Raw genomic sequence first — 25,007 nt, forward strand, 5'->3', positions numbered from 1 at the left:
TTTTTTTTGCACAAGTCATCTTCTCATGATGCTGGCCACCTCTGGTAAAATCGCCCACATCCTCAGTTGAACAGATCATGCATTTCTACCCCTGTAGTATAATGGTCTATGTCAAGAGTGTGACTTAGGCTGTTTTATTTTGCTTAAGTCAAAAGACAATGAGACTTAGGCAATTTTACAAGCTTTTCAAGATGGCAGTTGCATCAAGAAGAGCGAAAATTTTTGTGTTTTCTGAGAAACCTGAAAAAATGATTTAGGCAATTTAGGAAGGTTACGATATTATAGGCTACTGTGTGGTCAATACAAGTTATTTGGTGTAGTTCAACGGACTGACTCGTGTACGAATCATTTGGACCGTTTTTTAACCGGTTCAACTGATTCATTAAACATTTCCGACTCTTTCATGAATCGGACGTGGCTAATGTCGCCTTCCACCACTACCGTCTCTTGAACCCGATAGAATTTCCTGCTTTGCAGTGAGTGAAAAACAGAGTGTATGCAACATGCAATCCAAACGATCCGAATTGTCTTATAATTCAGTTTTAACACTCCGGCTTTACTGTTTTAAGGGCGGAAATTAACGAAGCATTTTTTTCAGCTAACGTTATACATATTATGAGTCTATAGCAGAATTAAATAAGGGAATAACGTTACTGTTACAAACGCATAATCACGTGTTATTTTTTTTTTTTTTTACAGTCTATAGTTTAAAGCGACCGCCCTCTTAGACTGGATTGAGCTTGATATTAGACTTCTTGCACGCCTCAATCTGCAGACAAACATACAGAGGTGTTGTGTTATTAGGCCTGTCAGGTTTAAACATGGGCAGTTTATATCTCTCAAGAGGTCGGTGTATTCTTCGGCAGGTGTTCTCTGGCCTACCCACAGTGCCCATCATGCTGCGGCGGCCGTACAGCCTCGACGTGTCAGCGCAGCTCCTGCGGACTGAAGGCTTCATAGACGGGCGCTGGGTCTCCGCTGCATCCACATTCCCCGTGTTAGATCCAGCCACTGGAGAAGAAATCGCGAAGGTGTCAAACTGCGGTACTAAGGAAGCTCAAGACGCTGTCAATGCTGCATACAAAGCGTTTCACCTGTGGAAGAGTCATACAGCCAAGGTGAAATGAATATGTGTGGGAAATGTTATTATTTTGCTGGATTGTCATTTAACTCTTCTGCATTGGACTTAATTCTTTACAAGAACCGGTGCATATATATATATATATATATATATATATATATGCGCATGTATGTATGTATGTATGTGTGTGTGTGTGTATATATATATATATATATATATATATATATATATATATATATATATATATATTAGGGCTGTCAAAGTTAGCGCGTTAATCACGCGTTAACGAAAAATCATATTAACGGCACTAATTTTTTTAACGGGCGATTAACGCAGCGCATATTTTCTGTTTGACCCGTGGCCCAACCCTAGTTGGAGAAATGGAGATACACCGTGTTGGCAACTTAGCGACATTGCAGACCCCTTTAGCGATTTTTTTTTCCTTCAACAAAGCGCCCAAACCTTATTTAGTTTCTGAGAATCTACCGGCTCTCTCAGCACGCGCGCGCGCGCGCCTCTCTCTCTCTCTCTCTCTGCGTCTCGCGCGGAGGAGCAGCGCTTTAATTCAGTTAAACAGATATTATGTTGCTTCTCTAATTTTACAAATATACACGGATATTGTCTTTAGCTTATGTGTATTTGATTTCACCAGACGACGGCTCGATTATCAGAATTTTTGTGCAGTTTAACGTCTTGGAAGGGAGAGCCGGTTATGTTTATTGGGTCGCGTTTCAGTCACAATAGAAACAGTAAAATATACCAATGAAAACAGTTTTATTGAGAATTTAGCTTCATCAAAATGGGCACAGAGAGAGACAAACTATAATGTAATAATAAATAATAAATGTACATTTAGCATTTTCAGAAGAGCTGCCCTGTCATGCAAAAATCTAAACATTTTTTTTGTTAGTAAATTGCTCAGTGCAAAGAAAGAGAAGTAATGGGAACATGGTATTTCTTTGTTCTTTCTACATGTGTCTAATAGACATGAACAAGTTCTTTGAAAAAACATCTATGACCTTTAAAACATGTCTCGTCTTCATGCTCTATATTGACTATGGTTTCAATAATAAACATACATTTGCATAAAGCATCTATATTTATCCATGCCCACGTTGATTAGAGTATTACAAACTTGAAAAGTATTAATTTAAGGTATATTTAGAACAAATAAAAAAATGTGCGATTAAATGCGATTAATCACGAGTTAACTCACGACAATCATGTGATTAATTGATTAAAATTTTTAATTGATTGACAGCCCTAATATATATATATATATATATATATGATGAGTTCAGATGCAAAAGCCATCTGAAATTTTCTTCTAGAATGATCATTTTTATCAAGCTCGTATATTTAAGTTCAGTAATTTCACTTAAATGGCAATGAAAATTACCTATTAATTGTCATTTAAGTCATTTTTCTCCCTTAAAAACTGGTCATATTTCTCTCGAAAATAAACAAAATGTAACCTATATGTTGCATAATTTAAGTCTAGTTGCATTAATACATTTATTCAGCAAGGATGCATTAAACTGAACAAAAGTTACAAAATGCATTTACATTGTTACAGAAATGTTGTATTTCAAATAAATGCTGTACTTTTGAACTTTCTATTCATCAAAGAATCCTAAAAAAATATCGGTTCCTTCAAAAATATTAGGAGGAACTTATTGATTATAAGAAATGTTTCTTGAGCACCATTTCAGCATATTAGAATTAGAAATTGTAATAATATTTCACAATATTACTGTTTTAGTATTTTTTTTCTTTTAATAAACAAAGTTATAATTTAATTGAATATAAAAATCAGTTCTCCTCATATTGATTTCTCTTTGCAGGAAAGAAGCATTTTGTTGCGGAAATGGTTCGATCTCATCATTCAGCACAGGGACGATCTTGCCAAGTTGATCACAGCAGAGTGTGTAAGTATACTGACCTATTACATACAGTCTACAACTTCTTAACGTGTCCATTTACAAGGATCCATATTTTAGGAGATGTTATAACACATATGTGTGTACAGGGGAAGCCCATGAAGGAGTCTCTTGGAGAGATTACATATTCTGCCTCCTTTCTGGAGTGGTTCTCTGAAGAGGCCAGACGTGTATATGGAGATATTGTTGCACCTTCAGCCAAGGACCGCAAGATCCTGTTACTCAAGCAGCCGGTGGGAGTGGCTTCCATCATCACACCTGTGAGACTTCCTTCTTCGTTCTGATAGCATAACACCATCAGGATCAATGAGCTAAACTAAAACTGCCAGCTGTGATTTTCAACTTTCTCTCCCTACAGTGGAATTTCCCCAGTGCCATGATAACCAGGAAGGTGGGCGCCGCGCTGGCGGTGGGCTGTACTGTAGTGGTGAAGCCGGCTGAGGACACACCTCTCTCTGCTCTGGCCCTTGCTGAGGTCTGTCGGTTTCAATTAAAGCCATTAAACTAGTCTGCATTATAGATACACTACGTAAAAAAGTTTGGAGTCAGTAAGATTTTTATTTTTTTTATTTTATCACTTCTCAGCAGAGCATGCCAGTGCGTGCCATATTCAGCTCTATGCCAAATCGCTCCACTCAGTCACTTACGGCCCAAGCGAACGCTACTCATGTACTGCTCACGCTCACCGGTTGGACGATGTGTGCTCAAATCCTGCTCTGAAAGAAATTTCTACGTACTAAACTTCTTTGTTTGTAATAAATTTCTTGAATAAATATCTCAATTACAGTAGGCCTGTAGATAACATGACTAAACAACTATTTGTGGCTTTAAAGTCCCCCTGTAGTCAATAATTGTATCACTTAAAACTCATCTTTGATCACCAAAATGACATATTTAAACGTTTTTTTCCTTGGAAAAAAAATCTTCATGCCTTAAAATAGCTTGAATGTAACTCTACACCCTTGCCTCCTTTAGTATACGTGGTTCTATGAATATGCAAATTAGCCCCGCCTCCACTCACTCACACCAGCTCAGAGATCCACTCGTTGACGTGATTGGTTATGAGGTAGTTTGTGACGTCAGAAACACCAGCGATTTCAAACCATGTTTTTTATTCTGTCTTTGGTTCACTGCAGTTTTTAGAAGAAATTACTCAGCAATGGTGTTGACTTATGAATTTGCACATGGTTTGTCTTAAAGCATATTAAAAACACCATATAGACATATAAACAACATTTAAAAGCTTGATTTTCACCACAGGGGGACTTTAAAACAATATTGTATAAAGTGGTATAAATTAACGTGATGTGACGACTGAATAGTGCCGAATTGCAGAGCAATTATTTATTTTTATTTTTATAAATTATGTTATTTTTGTTGTATGTTTAATTTTTTTATTGAGAGGAAAGCACACTGCGCATATTTACATATTCATCTAAACTGTGCTCTGCGTGGGCAGTGTTGGGATGTTTAACAGTATACCACTGCAAAGGTATTTCAAATTTATTTTTACCCCTAAGCAAGAACTTTGCAGTGAGTATATCACAAACTGAATCTTTGCTAACTCAGGAAATTCATCTTTGCCATCACAGCAATGAATCAAAATAAATTAAAATAGAAAACAATCATTTTAAATTGTAATAATATTTCACAAAATTCTAGTTTTACTGTATTTTTAATCAAATAAAGTTGAGCATAAGAGACTTCTTTCAAGAACATTAAAAAGTCTTATCGACCCCAAACTTTTGAAAGGTAATGTATATGAAAGAATTTATAATCTATTGTATTCCTATCTAGTTGTCAGTTCAGGCTGGCATTCCTCCGGGGGTGTTTAATGTGGTGCCCTGCTCAAGAGAAATGACCCCTGCTGTGGGAGAGCTGCTCTGCACGGACCCTTTAGTGGCCAAAATCTCATTTACTGGTTCTACGGCCACTGGCAAGGTTAACATCCACCCATCTCATTTATGTGTGCGGTCAACATTTAATGTTCAACATAATTTAGTAATTGCCTAAGTAAATGCTTTTGCAGATACTACTAAGACATGCTGCGGGAACGGTCAAAAAGGTCTCCATGGAGTTAGGAGGACACGCCCCCTTTATTGTATTTGACAGCGCAGATGTTGATAAAGCCGTTGCTGGAGCGATGGCCTCCAAGTTCAGGAACTCAGGCCAGGTGAATGTTATTTCAATATTACGTCATGGTATGAGTCATTTTAAATCACAATAATGTACACAATAAAGTTATTGCTTAGTTATTTTTGTTGTAAATTTTAGAAATAATCTGCTAGCATGATGAATGAATTCTTTTTAATTTAAATAAATATATTTGTATAATATTTTAATAATAACTTTATTTAAATTATAATTACATTACAGTAATGGGAATTGTGAGGAAAATGTGCTTAATTTTCATGAAAAAATCTTAATAGTATTAATTAATTTATGCAAAATATTGTTTCTTATTTTTTCCTGTTTATTTTGGGGAGAAATGTGACCCATACATTTCTTTTTGAGATTCACTTAAACTAGGGATGCACCGATATTAAAATTTTGACTGATACCGATAACCGATAATTCTTTATATTTGAAAGCCAATAACAAATATATTGCCCAATAAATCTAAATCCAAATTTATACATAATTTTTGAGAGCCTGATTACAAAAACAAAAGTCTCACCATTAAAAGCATTGTCCCAAGCACACAATTATAATGCTCTCATTATGCCTCTATGAGACTGCACTTCTTGCGATTACCTGTATTTTCCTTTATGAAGTAATTCCAGTCATATTTCAAGCAATTCAAAAACAATCACGTCGAACAGTGCGCATCTGAAGTGTCTCAGCTGAAGAAAATAATCATAATTTATCGGCTTTAATATATCAGTCAAATTTTCTTATCGGGCTGAATAATGAACATATTCAGCATTAAAATGAACATATATCTGCCGATACCGATATATCGTGTATCCCTAACCTAAACAGTTTAGTGAATATTTTTCATAAACAATGAGAAAAATAGTGGAACTATAGGTACTCATCAGGATTCAGTACAATGATATTCTTTGAATTGCCTTAGAGTAGCATGTAAATATCATGGTGTATATGACATTTTTGTAACCAGCTGTTCTCCTCACTCGTAACGCATCTTGTACTCATCTCTGCTGTAGACCTGTGTGTGCTCCAACCGCTTTTTGGTGCAGAGTGGGATTCATGATGCTTTCATGGAAAAGCTGGCGAAGGCTATGGATGGCGAGCTGAAGATTGGCCACGGCTCAGAGCCCACCACCACACAGGGGCCGCTCATCAACACCCGCGCCGCAGAGAAGGTGCCTCATGCCACTGTCAATCAGCACACACACCGAGGGTTGCCAGGTCTGCATAACAAAACCAGACCAATTGCTAATCAAAACTAGCCCAATCACGGGAAGACTAGCCTAATTGGCATTCCAGGGGGTAAAAAGCAAGGTTGTCACTTCAACCAGCGGACTTAAACAACAACCCATGGTAACAGTGTAAAAGTAGCCTGACTTGGCAACACTGACACACACAGATAGATCATGTGAAGGAAATTTGGTTGAGATGAAAGGATTTAATGCTGTTGTTTCTCTCAGGTGGAGGGTCAGGTTGCAGATGCTGTGGCACAGGGAGCAAACATAGTTCGAGGTGGGAAGAGGCTGGAGGGCTCCTTCATGCAGCCCACCCTGCTGTCCAATGTCACCACTGACATGCTCTGTATGCGGGAGGAGACCTTTGGACCCCTCATTCCTGTTGTTAAGTGAGTATTTACAGGTTGTTGCATTATGTAACTTGTTGTTAACCCCAAATGTAGTCATTTAAAACATTTTCTTTTGCATTACAGATTTATCTATCTACCGATTTCATTACCAACATAATTTGAGTGAAAAGTTTAATTTATTTTTATAAAAATATTTAGATTTATTCAAATTAAAATCATAACATGTTTTATGAATAGGATTAATGATTTAACATATCTGGTTGAGTCTTCCGCCTGCTGCTGACTGTTTTTTTCTTCTTCTCCAGGTTCAACACAGAACAGGAGGCACTTGCTATTGCCAATGCTTCTCCTGTTGGTTTAGCAGGTTTGTACATCTGTGCAAATTAATCATGTTTTTTTTTTATATATATATATATATATATATATATATATATATATATATATATATATAATCTCTACATTTCAGTGTTTACAAAGTTTTTTTTTTTTTGGACAGTTTTACATGGCTGAAAAGATTATGAGTGTTTCTTATTGGTTGAAAGGCATGTACAATAGACTACATTAGACTACAAAAAAACAAAAAAAACAAAATATATACAGTGAGGAAAATAAGTATTTGAACACCCTGCTATTTTGCAAGTTCTCCCACTTAGAAATCATGGAGGGGTCTGAAATTGTCATCGTAGGTGCATGTCCACTGTGAGAGACATAATCTAAATAAAAAAAATCCAGAAATCACAATGTATGAGTTTTTAACTATTTATTTGTATGATACAGCTGCAAATAAGTATTTGAACACGTGAGAAAATCAATGTTAATATTTGGTACAGTAGCCTTTGTTTGCAATTACAGAGGTCAAACGTTTCCTGTAGTTTTTCACCAGGTTTGCACACACTGCAGGAGGGATTTTGGCCCACTCCTCCACACAGATCTTCTCTAGATCAGTCAGGTTTCTGGGCTAGTTCTGGGCTGATTTCTCACCTTTCTTAGGATCATTGAGACCCCACGAGGTGAGATCTTGCATGGAGCCCCAGTCTGAGGGAGATTGACAGTCATGTTTAGCTTCTTTCATTTTCTAATGATTGCTCCAACAGTGGAGCTTTTTTCACCAAGCTGCTTGGCAATTTCCCCGTAGCCCTTTCCAGCCTTGTGGAGGTGTACAATTTTGTCTCTAGTGTCTTTGGACAGCTCTTTGGTCTTGGCCATGTTAGTAGTTGGATTCTTACTGATTGTATGGGGTGGACAGGTGTCTTTATGCAGCTAACGACCTCAAACAGGTGCATCTAATTTAGGATAATAAATGGAGTGGAGGTGGACATTTTAAAGGCAGACTAACAGGTCTTTGAGGGTCAGAATTCTAGCTGATAGACAGGTGTTCAAATACTTATTTGCAGCTGTATCATACAAATAAATAGTTAAAAAATCATATATTGTGATTTCTGGATTTTTTTTTTTAGATTATGTCTCTCACAGTGGACATGCACCTACGATGACAATTTCAGACCCCTCCATGATTTCCAAGTGGGAGAACTTGCAAAATAGCAGGGTGTTCAAATACTTATTTTCCTCACTGTATATATATATATATATGTTACGACAAAGTGTGTAATCCGGCATTCTATAGAATGCCTAGGTAATGTATAGAATTAGGTAATGTATTTTTTGCAAAAAACATCAGGAATTCTATACATTGCCTAGGCATTCTATAGAATGCCGGATTACACACTTTGCCGGTAACATAATTTTTTTATCATATATTATGGAACCACAAAAATCACATTTTCCTTTAGCTCTATTGTACCCTAATGTATCTGGATGGTCAAGTGAGTGCATCCTATTATAGGGCTGTAAATAAAGCAAACAAGAACAGCTAGCTCTTGTCATTTTCAGTGGCATAGCATTCAAAACTGTTTTCTTTCAACAGGTTACTTTTACTCCAGAGACATCAGTCAGATCTGGCGAGTTGCCGAGCAGATGGAGGTGGGCATGGTCGGGGTCAACGAAGGTCTGCTCTCCACCGCAGAAGCCTCTTTTGGTGGAGTCAAACAGTCTGGACTGGGCAGAGAAGGATCCAAATATGGCATTGATGAGTATCTGGAAGTAAAGTACATGTGTTTTGGGGGACTCTCTCCTTGAAGACAATGGTTACTAGCGGTTAGAGCAAAAAATACAATTGTAGTGTGCCATTATTCAAGCGAGACCATCATAAAAACATAATCTACAAAACGCTGTGAACCATTCTCTCTTTTAGTTAGATGTAACTGAATATTGACTATAAGAATTGATGTTCTGAAAGAGCAGAGACATTTTGTTGACTGGTATTTTAGATATTTGCTGTAAACAGAGGTGGTACAAATTGCCCTCTTTCATATTCTGTCCATCATAACTGATTGAAGTAACCTAGTTGCTCTGAAATAAGACTTGACATACCCTGAAAAAAAACAAACTTTATTTTTATGTAAAAATAGCTAAACAAAACAAGACAAACCTATTTTTGTGTAATTGTGTAAGATGAGATTTCTTTAATATCTAAAGTTTTTGTGAATTATTTTTTACCCTGTTTAATTTTTTATTTTATTTTTTGCAGTGTAGCTGATTAATTTAGGCACAAAAAAATAAGCAAACCCAATTTATGATTAAGGATGTACAAATATAGGGATTGGGGGTTGATCCAGTGAGAAATAAAAGCACAAACATTAAAAAAATGCTATTCCAGAGTGTAAATGTTAAACTTACTACGTGTTCTATTTTTGTAAATCTAGAAATAGAGTAAGACTGCTAAACATGAAACATTGACTGTTAAGGTTGTTTGTTTCTCTTTTGTAAGTCGCTTTGGATAAAAGCTTCTGCAAAATGTAGAAATCTAAATGATGGGATATATTTGGGTGCTTAAACTGTTCTGATTTGAGGTATTTAAGTATAAAGATTTGTCTAGCAAGTTAACAAAGTTGTCATTGTGGCCAAAAGTTGTGCCAAAGTATTTAGTGTTTTTTTAATTGTTGTAAATATTAATTCTCAATTGATATACCTAATTGTATTGTAAACTGTATGTTTAGAAGTATATTCATTTTCGTACTTATGATTGAAATGTTTACAGATAAGTGCATGAAGATGTAAAGACTAATAAATACAGCTGAAACTTTAACTCTGGACATTTTAACTTCTGCTATTAGTGATGAAATGGCTCAGCTAAACTAAGTAAATGCACACTGTTTCATGACATTTCTGACACTGCTACTATAAATATTTAACTCTTGTTTTAGTTATAAAACAGTCTTAACCTCTGTAAAGTGCCACGTCTTTATTTATTTTCATCTCCAGCTGCATTAAAACAAAAAAGAAAATTTAAGAAATGCATCTCCTCGTCACAATATGCCAGGTACAAATGGCTTCTATTGCAATTTCAGCTGAAGCAGAAATTTTAAAAGCTTGTAAAACCAGAACGTTAAAAAGATACAGTACAGTATCAGAGACAAAACAACAAATACCAAAAAATCATAACAAAAAGTGTGCATTTTAATCAGGCACATTAACATTCAAAAAGTTCAGTACAGTTAAAATGTTCTTGCATAAAGAAGATTGATATTTGCTTTCTTTTTTAATTTTGCTTTTGTAATAGATCAGTTATTTGCAGCTTCTCCCTAAAATTGATCATTGAAGCATCATATAAATAGCCAAAATAAGCAGGCAATTGCTTGCACTGTGTCACTGAACATACAAGCATTATTAAGCACATACAGTACTGAGGAAAACTGCGATTGTGTGAGTTGAATGCACGTCTTTTTATATTCAGATTGTATATGCTATTGGTAACTTAAAAACTAAATGTACTGAATCATTTAGCAAACCATGATTATTCATTGCAAGACCATCTGCATTCAGTAGTCATTTAGTAGTTCATTCATTCAGCCAGTCTTTATCTAAATTTGTGGAATATTCAACAATACCCTTGCGTTGTAAATATCCACCATGAAGAAATGTCTATTTGTCCATGTGAGACTCAACCCTCCACGGGACAAAGGCTGAGAGTGTCTCCATTTCTGACCACTCCATTGGCTCTGTTCCGAGCTTTATCGGCTCTCCCATAGTTGAAAATATTGTCCTGCTCGCTGTCCAGCTCTGATTCTGACATCATCAGACTCGAGTTGTGCTCTGTGCTCCTGTGTTTAATATCTAAAATGACAAACAAAGAAAAGTGAATGCAGAATGAACTACAATTACAAACCTAATGGTCTGCCTCTAAAAAAGGTGAAAACCACTTAAAAATACAAGCCTCCAATGAGTGCAAGAATGTCTGTCTTCATTCCTCCCTGCAATATTGCAGCGTGAAATAAGTTAATCAAGAAATCAGGTCTGAAACTTACTATACTTTGGCTGAAGTTCCATCCTCTCCTGTTCATCCATGTTGTCCAGTATTGTATACTTGGTTTTCTTTCTCACTTTGGTGCGTCTTCCTCTAAAACAGCGCAAAACAAAGTATAGAGTAAAGATATTCATACCACAAGTACACAAAATCACCATTATGTCATTGTTTCTCATGGAACAAAAGATGCCCACTAAATATAATGAAAGTGAATGAGTACAAATGCACCAAAAATATAAAAGCAGTCCATACAGAGCAACCTCACCTGTACACTATATTCAAAGTCATCTGAAGACAATAGCTTTGACAAAATTTCAGTTTAAAAGTGGCAAAATGGACCACTTTTATAATGCTTTTGTGTTGATCCGGAAGTTTAAAAATTTGATATTCACAGTTCTTTGATGGAAAACAGTAGTTAAAACATAATTTTGTTCCACAAAAGACGTTGTATGGGTTTGAAACAACATGAGGGTGAGTAAACAATGGCAAAATGTTTTTGTTTTTTTGTTGGCTGAACTATCCCTTTAATACTGGACTTGTAGGACTGACATAACATAACTCATACCACACATTTGAATAGGCCATTTGTTTACATGCAGTAATAGAATCTTTATCACCTTTTACAGCAGCAGATGCAAATCCAGCTGATTGACAAGAGGAAAATGATTGTCACCAAACAAGAGATTGTGACATACAACACGCTCCAGTCTGCAGGGAGGAGACAAAAGATCAGCCCTCAGCCTTTCCACTGCTGTCAATCATTCTAGATTTTTTCATGTCTATATAATTTAGCACAGCAGAAAGCACCAATGAAAGTGTGGTCACGTTACCGACATTTTGTGGGAATAAAACGTCCATTGTCAATAGCACTGCATGAAGCACCGCTCACACAAAAATCACTTTCCAACCAAACAGCTTAACCCAATGCAAAATCTACTTCAGGATACTCCCGCTTGTGTAAATTCCTATTGAAATAAATTGATTTTGAACGCAAAATTTCACAGATGACCACACCTTAGGTCTGAACTTGCTTCTATCTTATTTAAAATGTCTCATTTACATATTTGCCTTATTTGGAGATAGAATAGAGATGTCACACTAACCGCAATTGCTCTCGCCATCTTCAAGGAAATGGCGAATGGGGTTTTCCATCCAAAGAGGGTCACAGGAACAGCTCTTTGTAACGGGGTCACACTGACCACGTCCAGAACACAGCAGCAAACACACTGAAATATTCAAAACTGAAAGTCTGCATAAAGCTTTTTAATTTATTATATAAATTACTTTTACCATTTGTAGTTAGGGAAATTAAGTGGAAAAATGTCTTTAAAGATAACAAATCAAGTCACTCACTGACTGTGTCCACTCTTAAGACCTTAAAGAGCAAGAAGTCGGTTTTCTCTCGCAACAGCTGGTTTCTCAGCAGACGAGTGAGCTTTGGGCCTGGGATCGTACCATCAGGACCCTGCACTGAGAACCTAAATACTGTGCTAAACATAAAAAAAACGTTTAGGCGTTAACTAAACTAGGATTAATTTCTAGTAATTATAATTATGCTTCATTTAAGAACAACACATGTCAAAATGGAGTTTTGGAGTTTAATCCTATCCTTTAGACTAGTTTGGTTAATGTGTGTGTAGTACCTGATGTCTGTCTGACCGTGCAGGCCCTTCAGTGCAATATCTGAGTCCAGAACGTGCAGTAGGGCGGCCAGCTGTCTCACTACAGTGTCCTTCTGCAGCTGGCTGACCTGAGCCACACACACCTGCAGCTCAAGCTCCACCTCCTCTCGCTCACGTGGATCTGCACACAGATATCAATGGCTTCAAACTAAAGTTTAGGCTTTTATTCACATAAACATTCATTAACTCACACATCAATTGTGGTAAGTGGAAGCATGTTCGATTGATGTGCGAGAACCAATGAGGTTCATTATCTTGTGTTAAGCAGCAGTTTGAGCTTCCGCAAGAGGTTTGTTCTCGCGTGTCAGGCAGGTTCGGTTGAGCTTCTGTTTATGTGCGCTGATCAATGTTTATATGTGAATAAAAGCCTAAATTCAATCTGTTTGTCATATAAAGCGTTCGATTCTCTTCAGAAAATTTGGACTAAACCGCTCAATTCACATGGATTAGTTCTACGATCTCTTTATGATCTTTTTGAAGCGTCAAATTGGTAGTTGTGTAGCTGTCAATGGAGGGACAGAAACCTCTCAGATTATTTGTGTTCCGAAGATGAACGAAAGTCTTACGGGTTTGGAACGACATGAGGGTGAATAATTATTGACAGAGTTTTCATTGGGTAAACTCTCCCTTTAAATGTTTACATGATGGTAGAAATATTCTGATAAGGTTTGTTTAAGGATAACATCATTCTAATATTATTCCTGACTACCATTCAAAAGTTTGTTTGAAATTAATTCTTTTATTCAGCAAGAATGCATTAAATTGATCAAAAGTCACAATAAAGACATTTACAATGTTACAAAATATGCTGTTCTTTTGAATTTTATATTCATCAAAGAATCCTGAAAAAAAGAGGGATGGCTCACTGCAAAGCCATGGGTGGAGTGTGAAGTCCAGCTCCCCCTCTCTTGATGTCATTTGGGTGTAATGGGTGGAGCTAGAAGCTCCAAACACACCCTAATCCTATCCATAACTCAATGCCTCCACCCATTAGATCCACAGTGGTGAAACTGGACTAGGTCAAGGTCAAGCTTGAAAAAATGTATCATGGTTTCTACAAAAATATTAAGCAGCACAACTGTTTTCAACATTGATAAGAAGTCTTACTTGAGCACCAAATCAGCTTATTATAATTATTTTCATTTGAAAAAAAAATGCTACTGTAAAAATAGTAAAAATACTACTGAATATATCTGTTTTTACAGTATTTTTACTCAAATACATGCAAAAGAAGCTTCTTATTTAATTATTTTTTTTTTTAAATCTTACCGACCCCAAACTTTTGAACAGCAGTGTATTCTTATCCTATACGACATGCCAAATAAATGATGCATTTTAAATATCTAGCAACTGTTTTCTACAATGAATGAGAAATATCTTACCAGGGCGCACTTCCACAGTGGCCGTAGCCATGTTCGAGCGGCCCTGGGCATCAGTGACCCGGAGTTGGAATAGGTACGTTCCTTCTACCAGATTGGCGAGGTAAAGGAAGGCCTCGTGATCTGAGCCATATAAAACATCCTACTCTCGAAAGATATGAAAACAAGAGTAGAGAATCAGGTAAAACACTGAACCACAGCAAATGGTGTACAAATAACTCACTCACCCCGGCAGCAGGACTCTGTTCATCTCGGACCCAAAGAAAGGACACGTTTGCTGTTCCGCTGTTGGACACCGAGCCCCTGAGCACCAGAGAGTTGTTGGGCAGAGTGAGTGTGTGGCTTCCGCTGGCATGGGCGACTAGTGGAAGGCTTTTGGCTGTGAATTTCACAACACACTGAATTGCTGGAAACGTCCTAGAACGCTTTTTGTCAGAATATCTATTGCATTGTCATTTAAAGTCAGACAACCTTCTTTTTTGTGAAATATTTCACTTGAAAGGTGTTCTTGTGAAGATTTTTATTTATTTTTTGTATAATTTTTTTTACTTCATCGGAATGGTACGAAACTTGGAAAAGGTTTTGGCACTTGCTTTGTGAACAGATTTTTTTAAATTTATTTTTTACATTATTCGAAAAGGTTAAATGGTCCTGAAAAAATAGTCACACTTGTGATAAAAATGACTGGATTGGAAATAAATGGGCAACGAATTTCATCTAGTGAAAACGTTTGGAAAATTTGGAACACATCTTGTTTAGATTTATGGCTTTAATTTTCTAGCAGTTTTAAAGTAAAACATGTTTTGGAAAATATATATTTCATATAAAAAAATTAAATAGTATTTTTGAACATTTTTCATAATAAACGTAAAAATTATATAACTTTTTAAAACTTTTTTTCACTTCAGCAATAATCTGTCAAGAGTGACGTCATTTAAACCAAACTTAAGTCTGTGCTCCAAAGCATTCAAGATTTATGACAGTTTAAGTTAGATATTTTATTTTTAGGACTATGCTCAAAAAGTGTATAAATGGATTACAACTACCACATAAATATAATTTAGTTCCATAAAATCCCCTAAAAATACAAAACGTTAAATAAAAAACATAGAACTAAAATATAGTACATTCATTTCATGGAAATTAAAAAAATAATAAATCGTTCATTTTTGACCACCATGCGAAGAGCTCCTATACGTTAAAATAAATTCCAGTTGGTTTTCTATTTTCTGTAATGCAATGACATTCATGCATTTTAAATGTCCATGTTTAAATTCTAGAAATGCATATTATGTGTTACTTATATTTATCCATTTACATAATTCTGCTCACCTTCTTTAATGCTAACGGTCAGGACTGCGCTGTCTGTTTCTCCCTGCTGATCTGTCACAGTCAGTTTGATCTTGTAATTCCCAGATCTCAGGCCAGTTGCTATGGCAACTGCTTTACTGGCATCTTTTATCTTCAAGCCTGGAGGTCCACTTCACCGTTACATAGGGGAGTGTTGATGGCACATCAATACAATTTTCACCAAAATCCTTTACTATTCATGCAACACTAAGGGTGATTGAAAATGTAGAAATGTGTTTTGAAATATGAGACATCATTTTTTTAATATATTTTAATAAAATGCCTATGTACAGTACGGTTCAAAGGTTTGGGGTTAATAAAAAATTTTAAAAAGCAATTGATACTTTTATTCAGCAATGATGTATTTAACTGACATTAAATATGATTTATATTATACAAAACATATCTATGTCAAATAAATGCTGTTCTTTTGAACTTTCAATTCATCAAAGAATCCTGAAAAAATGTGTCATGGTTTCCACAAAAACATTTTCAACATTACTAATAATAAGAAATGTTTCTTGAGCAGCAAATCAGCATATTAGAATGATTTCTGAAGGATCAAGTGACACTGAAGACTGGAGTAATGATGCTGAAAATTCAGCTTTGCCATTACAGGAATAAATTATATTTTAAAATGTATTAAAATAGAAAACAGTTGTTTAAAATTATTATAATATTTCACAATATTACTGTTTTTATTTATTTTTTATTAAATTAATTCGTTAAATTAAATAAATGCAGCCTTGGTTCACATAAGAGAGATTCAAAAACATAAAAAAACTGTTACAGAGCCCAAACTTTTAAACAGTAAATAAGTAGGTGAAGGTAAATGTTTGTATAAAATATAATATATAATGATATATAATATAATTTAAATGGGTTACACTTTATTTTAAGGTGACGTAGTTACATTGTACATACTCAAATAAGTACTGAGTAATATTAATTAACTACATGTACTTACTACAGAGTAACAGTTAGGGTTAGGGTTTGGTTTAGGGTTACTTGTAATTATACATAATTTACTGTTATTACTATAGTAAGTACATGTGGTAACGTGCAACTACTTCACCTTAAAACAAAGTGTTACATTTAAATGTATTTACAAACAAATAATTTGGTTCATGAACCAGTTCATCCAGTTCAATGTAAAGGAGCAACGTTAAAAGAATGATACTGGTACCTGATCATGTCCCATTGGTAGCTGCTGATGGCCTGATCATCGGTGCTGTCGCTGCCATTCAACGTGATGCTGTCGACTGGGAGGAAGAGTTGCCTGTCTGGCCCTGTTATAGCGACTGGTGCTTTGTTTGCTACCACACAACAAAATTTCAATTATAGAGAATGTATAGATTTTCTTTATACACACTGAATCTGACTGGTGTTAGTGGGTTTGTTTTACCAGGTAGCACAGTGACTGAGATGGTGTCTGAATCCTGTTGACCTCTGGAGTCAGTGACTGTCAGTTGAAACGTGTACCGACCCTCCTGGAGATCAGAGAGCTGCAGGAAAGGTGATCTCACATCCTGAAAACACATAGCATATGAAAACATCAACTGCTATTCTGTTTCTGCTATAACTGATTCTATGGCCATCTCTTGCCATTCACAAGATACTGTCCATGAATTTTCTTGACAATGATTTTTCCGGGGTAGGTTGTCAGGTCTTTCACCAACCCTCCCCATTACACGACTTGGGACTCTCACACACACAGAGACAATTTAGCATCTTCAAATCACAAATACTGCATGTTTTTGGATTGTGAGCACCCAAAGGAAACCTCTGCAGACACAAGGAGAACATGCAAACTCCACATAGAAAAGACTCCTAGCTCAGCTGGGACTCGAAACAGGACCTTCTTGCTGTGAGGCAACAGCGCTACCTACTGAGCGTCATGTTATCATTTATAAAATGAACCATTATATCATATAAAATGAAAAATGTAATGATTCATATCCAGTATTTGACAACAATCTCTTCTGAACATATTATAGTTGACATTAAGTTTTACAGCTCTTTACTCTCACAGCAATTGTCTAATTTATTTCTGTTTTCTATTGATCTTTATTTTACATTACATGTACATGAAAATACTGGGTAATATAAGGTACTTACATGGGTTAAGGTTAGGTTTAGGGGTAGGTTCAGGGTTAGTACCTAGTTATTACCCAGTTATTGTAATTACTGTAATAAGTACATAGTATGAAGATGGGGAACCGGACTGTAAAATAAAGTTCAGTTACACTTTGTTTTAAGGTGTCATTGTTACAGTGTAATTATATATTTAAAGGTGCAGTGTGTGATTTTTAGCGGCATCTAGTGGTGAGATTTGCGAATTGCAAACAGTCAGTCACTCGAGGCCAATCCTTCAAATTGCAACCTCGAATGAGAAGCTACGGTGGCCGACGTAGGATCGGAAGATGTCGTTGTCTGAGTCAGCAGAGAGTAGCAAGTCAAGCAATGAGGTTTCTTTATATTATATTTTATATTAATTTATATTTACTTAATTATTCAGTAAAACCACATGTTATTGCGATTATTTTTACTTGTTCATCATTGTGTTAGTCTTTTATTCACTGACTTTACCATAGCCTGTTTCCATGCTAGTTAGTATAAGATAAGAGCTATGGATAAGAGCATCAAAGCAGCTAGGTAAGGGGAAATAGCTAACGTTACGATGTCTGAGGCGTCGTTCAGACAGCATGTTTTTCTCCACGTTTGCAGAGTCAGGGACAACCTGAGTATTCTGCTGCGTCTTTTTCTGCTGCTTCTCATTCAAGTTAGTGACGAAACGTGCTCTGTAGCGCTGTTTGTTCGCTGTCGGCTACGGTAGAAACATGACGTCACGATATGTCGACCTTCATAAAAGGGGGTGCCCGCGGTTATGTAGATATAAATGACTCATTCTAAGGTAATACAAACATAACGGTTCATTAAGTAAGGTCTTTATACACCACTGAAAAAATAGTTATGGATCTTATATTTCATTTCTTTCAATAGATCCTCAGAAATATCACACATTGCACCTTTAAGTAATGAGTAATATTAAGCAACTACATGTACTTACTATAGGGTTAGGGTAGGATTAGGGTTTGGTTGAGGGTTAGTTGCATGTAATTATGCATAATTTACTGTTATTACTATGGTAAATACATGTAACATATGTAACAAGGACACTGTAAAATAGTGTTACCTAAAGTTCTACCCTGTTTTCCAATTTCTATTTGTCTCATTTATTTCTATATTTTATTTCTTCTTATGAATTTTAGGATAAACATCTGAGACATCACTGACAAACTCCAGTAAGTGTTCTTCACTTCAGTGCAACACATTTTTCCACTGGGTAAAATAAAGATCTAATTACCTGCATAGTGACTTTCTGGGTCAGGCTTCTGGGATGGAGACTCCAGAGGTAACTGGTAATGGCATGGTCATCGGTGCTGTGGTTACCCGACAAGGTGAGGTGGTTGAGAGGCAGGGTGATGACCTGGTCACTGCCTGGTCTGGCCCGAGGAGGCTCATCTTTTGGGCTGCTGACCCTTACAGTGGCAGTGCTGGAGTCAGTCAGTCCATCAGAATCAGACACTGTCAGCCTAATGTAGGACAAGCAAAAACCAGGTCAGGATTGAGTTAATGAGGTCAAGCCAAATTAAAAAAGCCCCAGAGGAATCGCCCACCAAAGATTTCAACATCAAATCGTAGATGAAGAATGAAAATTACACAATACATAGGCCTATACGCTGATTTCACGCAGCCGCCATATTGAAATCGAAAGTGAGGCTCCGGTGGGAAGATGCCTTGGACTACCAACCTGAAGCTGCTGCCGCGATTTACACTATTGGATGTTAATATCCAATATAGGATATGTATATAGTTCATTCCTGCTTCTTTTTTTACTTTCTGAATTATATATAAAAAAAATATTTTATTTACAAATGAATTTCACTGTATATAGTCTAAAGTATGAAAGAAATGTATGTACAGTTTTAGAATTGACACAACATCATTAAACACAACAATACGCCATCGCATTCACGACTCTCCTGTGATTAAAGGCGACACTTCCGGTTTTCTTCCCACCGGAGCCTCGCTTTCGATTTCAAAATAACGGCTGCGTGAAATCAGCGTATTGTTACAGTACAAACTTAGCTAAGTCCTTATGCAATGTGCAGACGTAGGCCAGGAAGTGCTGTGTGTGTAAACCTGTGGTGTGTAAAGTGGTCTTTAGTGTCCTTGTTAGCGCCCACACCCACACCGGAGACCCCGGTTTGAATCCCGCTTGGAGCAAGTCGGGTATGACAGGTTAAACTTACTTGAAGGTATATTCTCCTGGTGAAAGATTCTGTAGCTGTAGTACAGGTGTGTCAACAGGCCCCTCAGGTTTCCAAAAAGGGCCGTCCACCTTTTCCCAGAGGTAACTGACAACTCCAACATCATCCACACTCTCTGGGAAGCATCAGGATGCACATTTGGTTAAAAACTCATGAATGATCTAAAGAAAATCTGAGAGAAATGGACAAAACAAGCTACATACGACTGCCATTAATAATGAAGATGGAACCTTCTCGGAGAAGCACATCTTGGCTCTTGGGCAGAGTGACGGCCTTAGGAGGCTTATTTATATCCACTGCTGCAGAATGAAAAGTAAGCCTGTTCACATATAAAGCACATGCAGATACAGTATGCTTGGCAAATAATATCAAATTATGATCTAAAGGGGGTGAAGTTATACCAGGATGTACTGTGAAGTTCACAGCACTTTCTCCATACGCTTGTTGTGCTTTCACACTCACTCGGACAGCATAGACACCAATGGAAAGCTGGAATAAAGGAAACAAAGATGTTTTTAAAAAAAGAGCATAGTCTAATCTTCTAAATGATCACTTGGCACTCATACGGAAAGTGGCCAGGAGTTGAGTCTCACTTCTGATATTTTAACAGACTTGTTGTGGTGCCCCTCCATCACCCCGTGGTGTCCTTTAGGAGACGTTACCAAAGTCCACTCATATGTGTAAGGAGCCTCTGAGGAAAAAGCCACTGTCAACATAATAGTAAATGCTTAATTACGATTCAGGAATGCAGAAGGCCATACAGTACCTGAAGTGTCATCTGGATTAACAGCAGCATTAAGTTCAACTGTATTTTGAGGCAGTGTTAATTCCACGGGGCCTTTAATGGACACAGACAGGGCTCTTTCTGAAAAAAAGAGAGTGTGTGAAATGAACGTTAATCTGAGTAATAAAAATAGTGATGCTTGCTTGCATGAGTAAGCACCACTAATAATTACAAATAATGCAGTAACACATCTGTAGTACCTGGCTCTTCTGTGATCATCTGCGATGTGGCTTCAGTGCTGGGTGAAGTACTTAAGAAACTGCTGACTGCGCTGAACCTCGAGGGCTCTGTGCTGATGTCTTGCAGGACATTAGGTGAAACAGTTGCAGATGAAATGTTGTGTGGGTCTTCTTCAACCTTTAATGATAAAAGTAACATTGTTTTCCAAACTCTACTGTTGTCACCCATGTCAACAAGAGTCTGTGGACTAGTACAGGACACCAGAACATGGCAATAAAATGTGAATGACATGACTCTAACCGGATAATGATGAAGTGTTATTTACAAATTTCACAAGATTTGACACAGCAGATGAGACATGAAAGACTGATTAAGCACTTGGCCAGAGTGAGAGTACATTTGAGACACCATGTTTCCCAATGACGCCACAATATTAAAATAGAATCAAGACATTTCAAGTCATGATGATGAATTGGCAACTAATACCATCTAAGAGAAAAGTTCCTTTCATTGCTGATAGCTGCCAACAGCCTTGTCAATTTTATGATATATATATGTAAATGTATGTTAAATTTAAATTATCTAAAAAAAGCTATGCAAAAAGCTATGCCCCCCCCCCCCCCCCCTCCCCTCTATATTAATTTCTTTCAAAAATAGTCTGATCCAAAACTAATGAACAGTAGTGTATATAATAAACCTGTCTGTTTCCAATGTCTTTAGGGTGTCTAGAAATTATATACATTAATCTGTAACCAACACTCACCGTTATGTTAAGTCCAATGTTTGTTTGGGGAGTAACATCGGATTCTGCTTCAATAAGAGATGATCTGCTTTCATTTCTCATTTCTGGGAAGTGACTTGGGGGAAAGGAGCTACTATCAAGAGAGCCCTGCACTGTCATCGATCTTTCACCAACTCTCTCCGTTTCTGATTGGTTGAATTCTTCTTTTCCTTGAACAAGTGGCCAAGCATATAGCCCAGGGCTTTCTTCTTGTTCTACAGTTGTGCCATCCCTGTCTTCAGCTCTTTTTTCTTCATCCAAACTTCGAAAGCTCTCAGCATACTCAGCATCAGTGTTGTCCAAATCTTGAATGCCTTCCAACAAGGCAAGGTCCTTCATATGGTCCTCAGAGCCCCTGTGCCTGGGCAGAGGCTGCCAGTGGTTTGGGAAAGACTCTCCTTGGACCAAGGATTGGAGAACCAGTGTCTGCGGGGGCCCACGTTGCAAAAAGGCCAGGAGAGAGTCAGTACCAGGTCTTTGCTTCGGCTGGCAATTTTCTTTTCGCTGACAACTGAGCACATAGCAGCGGTGCTCAAAAAACCAGGCCAGGTCACAGCCCAGGAGACCACAGCAGGCCCCCGCACACTGGGCCATAGACGATACATCCGGTACCCGTAAAATACTGCTGCTCCTCAGATCCGGAGACACCACGCTCTCCGTGTAGGTTGCAGCCTGCCAGCACTGTCCCGATACTGCATCAGAAACAAACAACAATGCCTGATGAAATAAATGTTAGGGTTTGTCATTTTTGATTCAGTAGTCCAAGAAGACTTTACACAACCAAGCCCCTACAGAGTATTGCAGCATCTCCAAAAAAAAATCTGAAAGAACAAGAAGGAAGTTAAAATATACGTTTATGGGAAAAAAATGCATTTATCACCTAGTTTTTCTAGTCTTTCTAGTCTTTTATGTCCTCAAATCATGTTTAAATGGCAGCATACTAAATTAAACTGGACTGAAGCATCTTAGGTTTCCTTGGTTTAATCATAAATTACTTTTTAAATCATAAATCTTTTTCTTTTTTAAAAAAATCATTCTCCTTGACTGTGAGCTCCATACTCTCACTTTATCGTACTATATAAGTCATAAAAGCCTGAAGTATCAAATATGATACAAAAAATAAAACATATAAAAATTTTGTCTGAAGCTTCAATAAATTGTTCCATTAAAAAATATATACATTCATATGGTACAGATTTGTTTTGGTGGTGATGCATGTAATGCAGAAATATACTTGCCTCTGATACAGAAGAGCAGCACAAGTGAGAGAACTGGTGAGACGTTCATGATGACACTGCTGCCTTTTCACAACAATGGATCTTGACCGTCATTACCTCTTCAAACTTTCTATAAAGATGAGACAAAACACGCTAGGCTATCACAAACAGACAGATCAAAAATAACATTACAGCAGCATTAATTCATTAATAGTAATTTAAAGCAATTTAAAGCTAGATGCCATTTGTTGTATGGTCTTTTTTATTTGACTTCTATCCCTCACAGCAACCGACCCTGAGGGCTTAGATACCTCTGGAGAAATGTCACGTGACACTATTAACCGCGATGTTATATTTTATTATTTCCCAAAATTAACACAATTTGTTACATAAAACAAGCAAACCACTAAAAACAATGGGACTAAATAGAAAGTCAACAGCAAAAAATGTGCGCTGCTATTGTGAGTTGTATCTGTACCCGTGGGATGTGACGCTCTTATTCAAGCATCTGTTTCCATGACATCGAGAATCAGCTTCCGTACTGCTGCTCCTAGCGAACCTGCGCTGGATACTGGAGTAATGCTGGGATGAAGACCTGCTATTGTGGCAGTGATGCTGAGATGAAGGTCTGATTATGATATTGCTAGAGAGATGTTGAGGTGTGTATGTCTGCGAGAGGGAGTGTCAGCAGAGCAGACAAGAGACGAGCAGCAGGGCGGAGGGAGACACGTGACGTGATCTCTGTGATGTTGCAGAAACACACCACACCACATCATCACATCCCTTGACGCCAAGTAGGACGTTTTTTACGTTTTTTTAGTTTATTTATTATTATATTATTTAAATATTATTTTATAAAATACGTTATTGTATTAGCATTAATAATTATACTATATTAATATTATGTCGACCACACCTCAAAACGTGGTCACAGAAATAACAACAACCATTATATTATTGTATTATTTAAAAATAAGTAATTATATTATCATTATTAATTATAGTATATTAGTATTATATTGACCACACTCCAAAACATGTGGTTAGAGAAAACAACAACAAGCAACAATCATCACCATTATACACAATTTTCTTTGAAAAACACCTTAAAAATTCTCCAACAATTACACATATCATCATAACCAAAGACTTTTAAAGGGACGTTGATCATACTTGGAACCATAGATATCATATATAAACGCTAGATGTCTTATGGCGCAGTCACTTCCGGCATCACCGTTCGGCCATCTTGTCACAGTGAAGCTGTGCATTAAAGGGATAGTTCGCCCAAAAATGATATTTAAGCCATGATTTACTCACCCTCAAGCCGTTCGAGATGCATATGTCAATCTTTTTTCAGACGAACACATTTTCAGTTATTTTAGAAAATGTCTTAGATCTTTCAGTGGTTATAATGTGAAGCAATGGGGTCCAGCTGATTCAAGTCGCAAAATGTGCATGCATCCTTCACAAAAATAATCCATCCGGCTCCAGGGGGATAAACGAAGGCCTTCTGAGGGTAATCCGTGCAGTTTTGTCGTAAAAATATACATATTTAAAACTTTATAAACGAAAATAACTGGCTTCCAGTGGCGGTCGGTGTGCGTTCATGGAGATGGTTGCTGGCATATGACGTAGGACGTAACGCAGGAAGCGTCGTGACGTAGACCGAGTGTGACAGCGCAGCCAGAGAGCAGAGCAAAACAAAACTCTACGTTCGCTCTACGTCACGACGTCATTCATCTCCATGAACGCGCGCCGACCGCCACCGGAAGCCAGTTATTTTCGTTTATAAAGTTTTAAATATGTATATTTTTACGACAAAACCGCACGGATTACCCTCAGAAGGCCTTCGTTTATCCCCCTGGAGCCGGATGGATTATTTTTGTGAAGGATGCATGCACATTTTGCGACTTGAATCAGCTGGACCCCATTGCTTCACATTATAACCACTGAAAGATTTAAGACATTTTCTAAAATAACTGAAAATGTGTTCGTCTGAAAAAAGATTGAAATATGCATCTCGAACGGCTTGAGGGTGAGTAAATCATGGCTTAAATATCATTTTTGGGCGAACTATCCCTTTAAGGTGAATGATCAGCATGCACACAAATCCTCTTATCTCGCTGAAATCTTGACGGATTTACAAACGGTTTGGTTTCTTACAAACGTTATTAACG

General features: G+C 37.1%; 2 protein-coding genes across 3 annotated transcripts; one reads left to right on the top strand and one right to left on the bottom strand.

Moving 5' to 3' along the window:
- Positions 1-386: 386 nt before the first annotated feature.
- Positions 387-9,902, top strand: aldh5a1 (aldehyde dehydrogenase 5 family, member A1 (succinate-semialdehyde dehydrogenase)). 2 transcript variants are annotated; one of them, XM_084088510.1, is made up of 11 exons: positions 387-476; positions 867-1,118; positions 2,926-3,009; positions 3,111-3,281; positions 3,380-3,496; positions 4,819-4,962; positions 5,051-5,194; positions 6,189-6,347; positions 6,633-6,796; positions 7,063-7,121; positions 8,682-9,902. In XM_084088510.1, the coding sequence occupies exons 2-11, from the start codon at positions 897-899 to the stop codon at positions 8,891-8,893; spliced, it is 1,476 nt and encodes a 491-aa protein (XP_083944636.1). In that variant the 5' UTR covers positions 387-476; positions 867-896; the 3' UTR covers positions 8,894-9,902. The 2 variants fall into 2 exon arrangements, with proteins under 2 accessions (XP_083944636.1, XP_083944635.1); XM_084088509.1 differs by lacking the exon at positions 387-476 and having other exon boundaries at positions 483-1,118.
- Positions 9,583-23,625, bottom strand: kiaa0319 (KIAA0319). Its single transcript, XM_084088508.1, has 21 exons — positions 23,306-23,625; positions 22,849-22,957; positions 21,593-22,302; positions 20,850-21,006; positions 20,632-20,730; positions 20,459-20,556; positions 20,267-20,354; positions 20,069-20,164; positions 19,848-19,980; positions 18,899-19,127; positions 16,937-17,060; positions 16,718-16,847; positions 15,514-15,662; positions 14,409-14,560; positions 14,185-14,323; positions 12,764-12,923; positions 12,474-12,610; positions 12,224-12,346; positions 11,738-11,828; positions 11,122-11,213; positions 9,583-10,930 (listed from the first exon to the last, which is right to left on the bottom strand). The coding sequence occupies exons 2-21, from the start codon at positions 22,895-22,897 to the stop codon at positions 10,758-10,760; spliced, it is 3,129 nt and encodes a 1,042-aa protein (XP_083944634.1). The 5' UTR covers positions 22,898-22,957; positions 23,306-23,625; the 3' UTR covers positions 9,583-10,757.
- Between the last annotated feature and the right edge of the window lie 1,382 nt (positions 23,626-25,007).

Source organism: Abramis brama, assembly GCF_963993115.1.
Source record: "Abramis brama genome assembly, chromosome: 17".
Classification (NCBI taxonomy): domain Eukaryota; kingdom Metazoa; phylum Chordata; class Actinopteri; order Cypriniformes; family Leuciscidae; genus Abramis; species Abramis brama.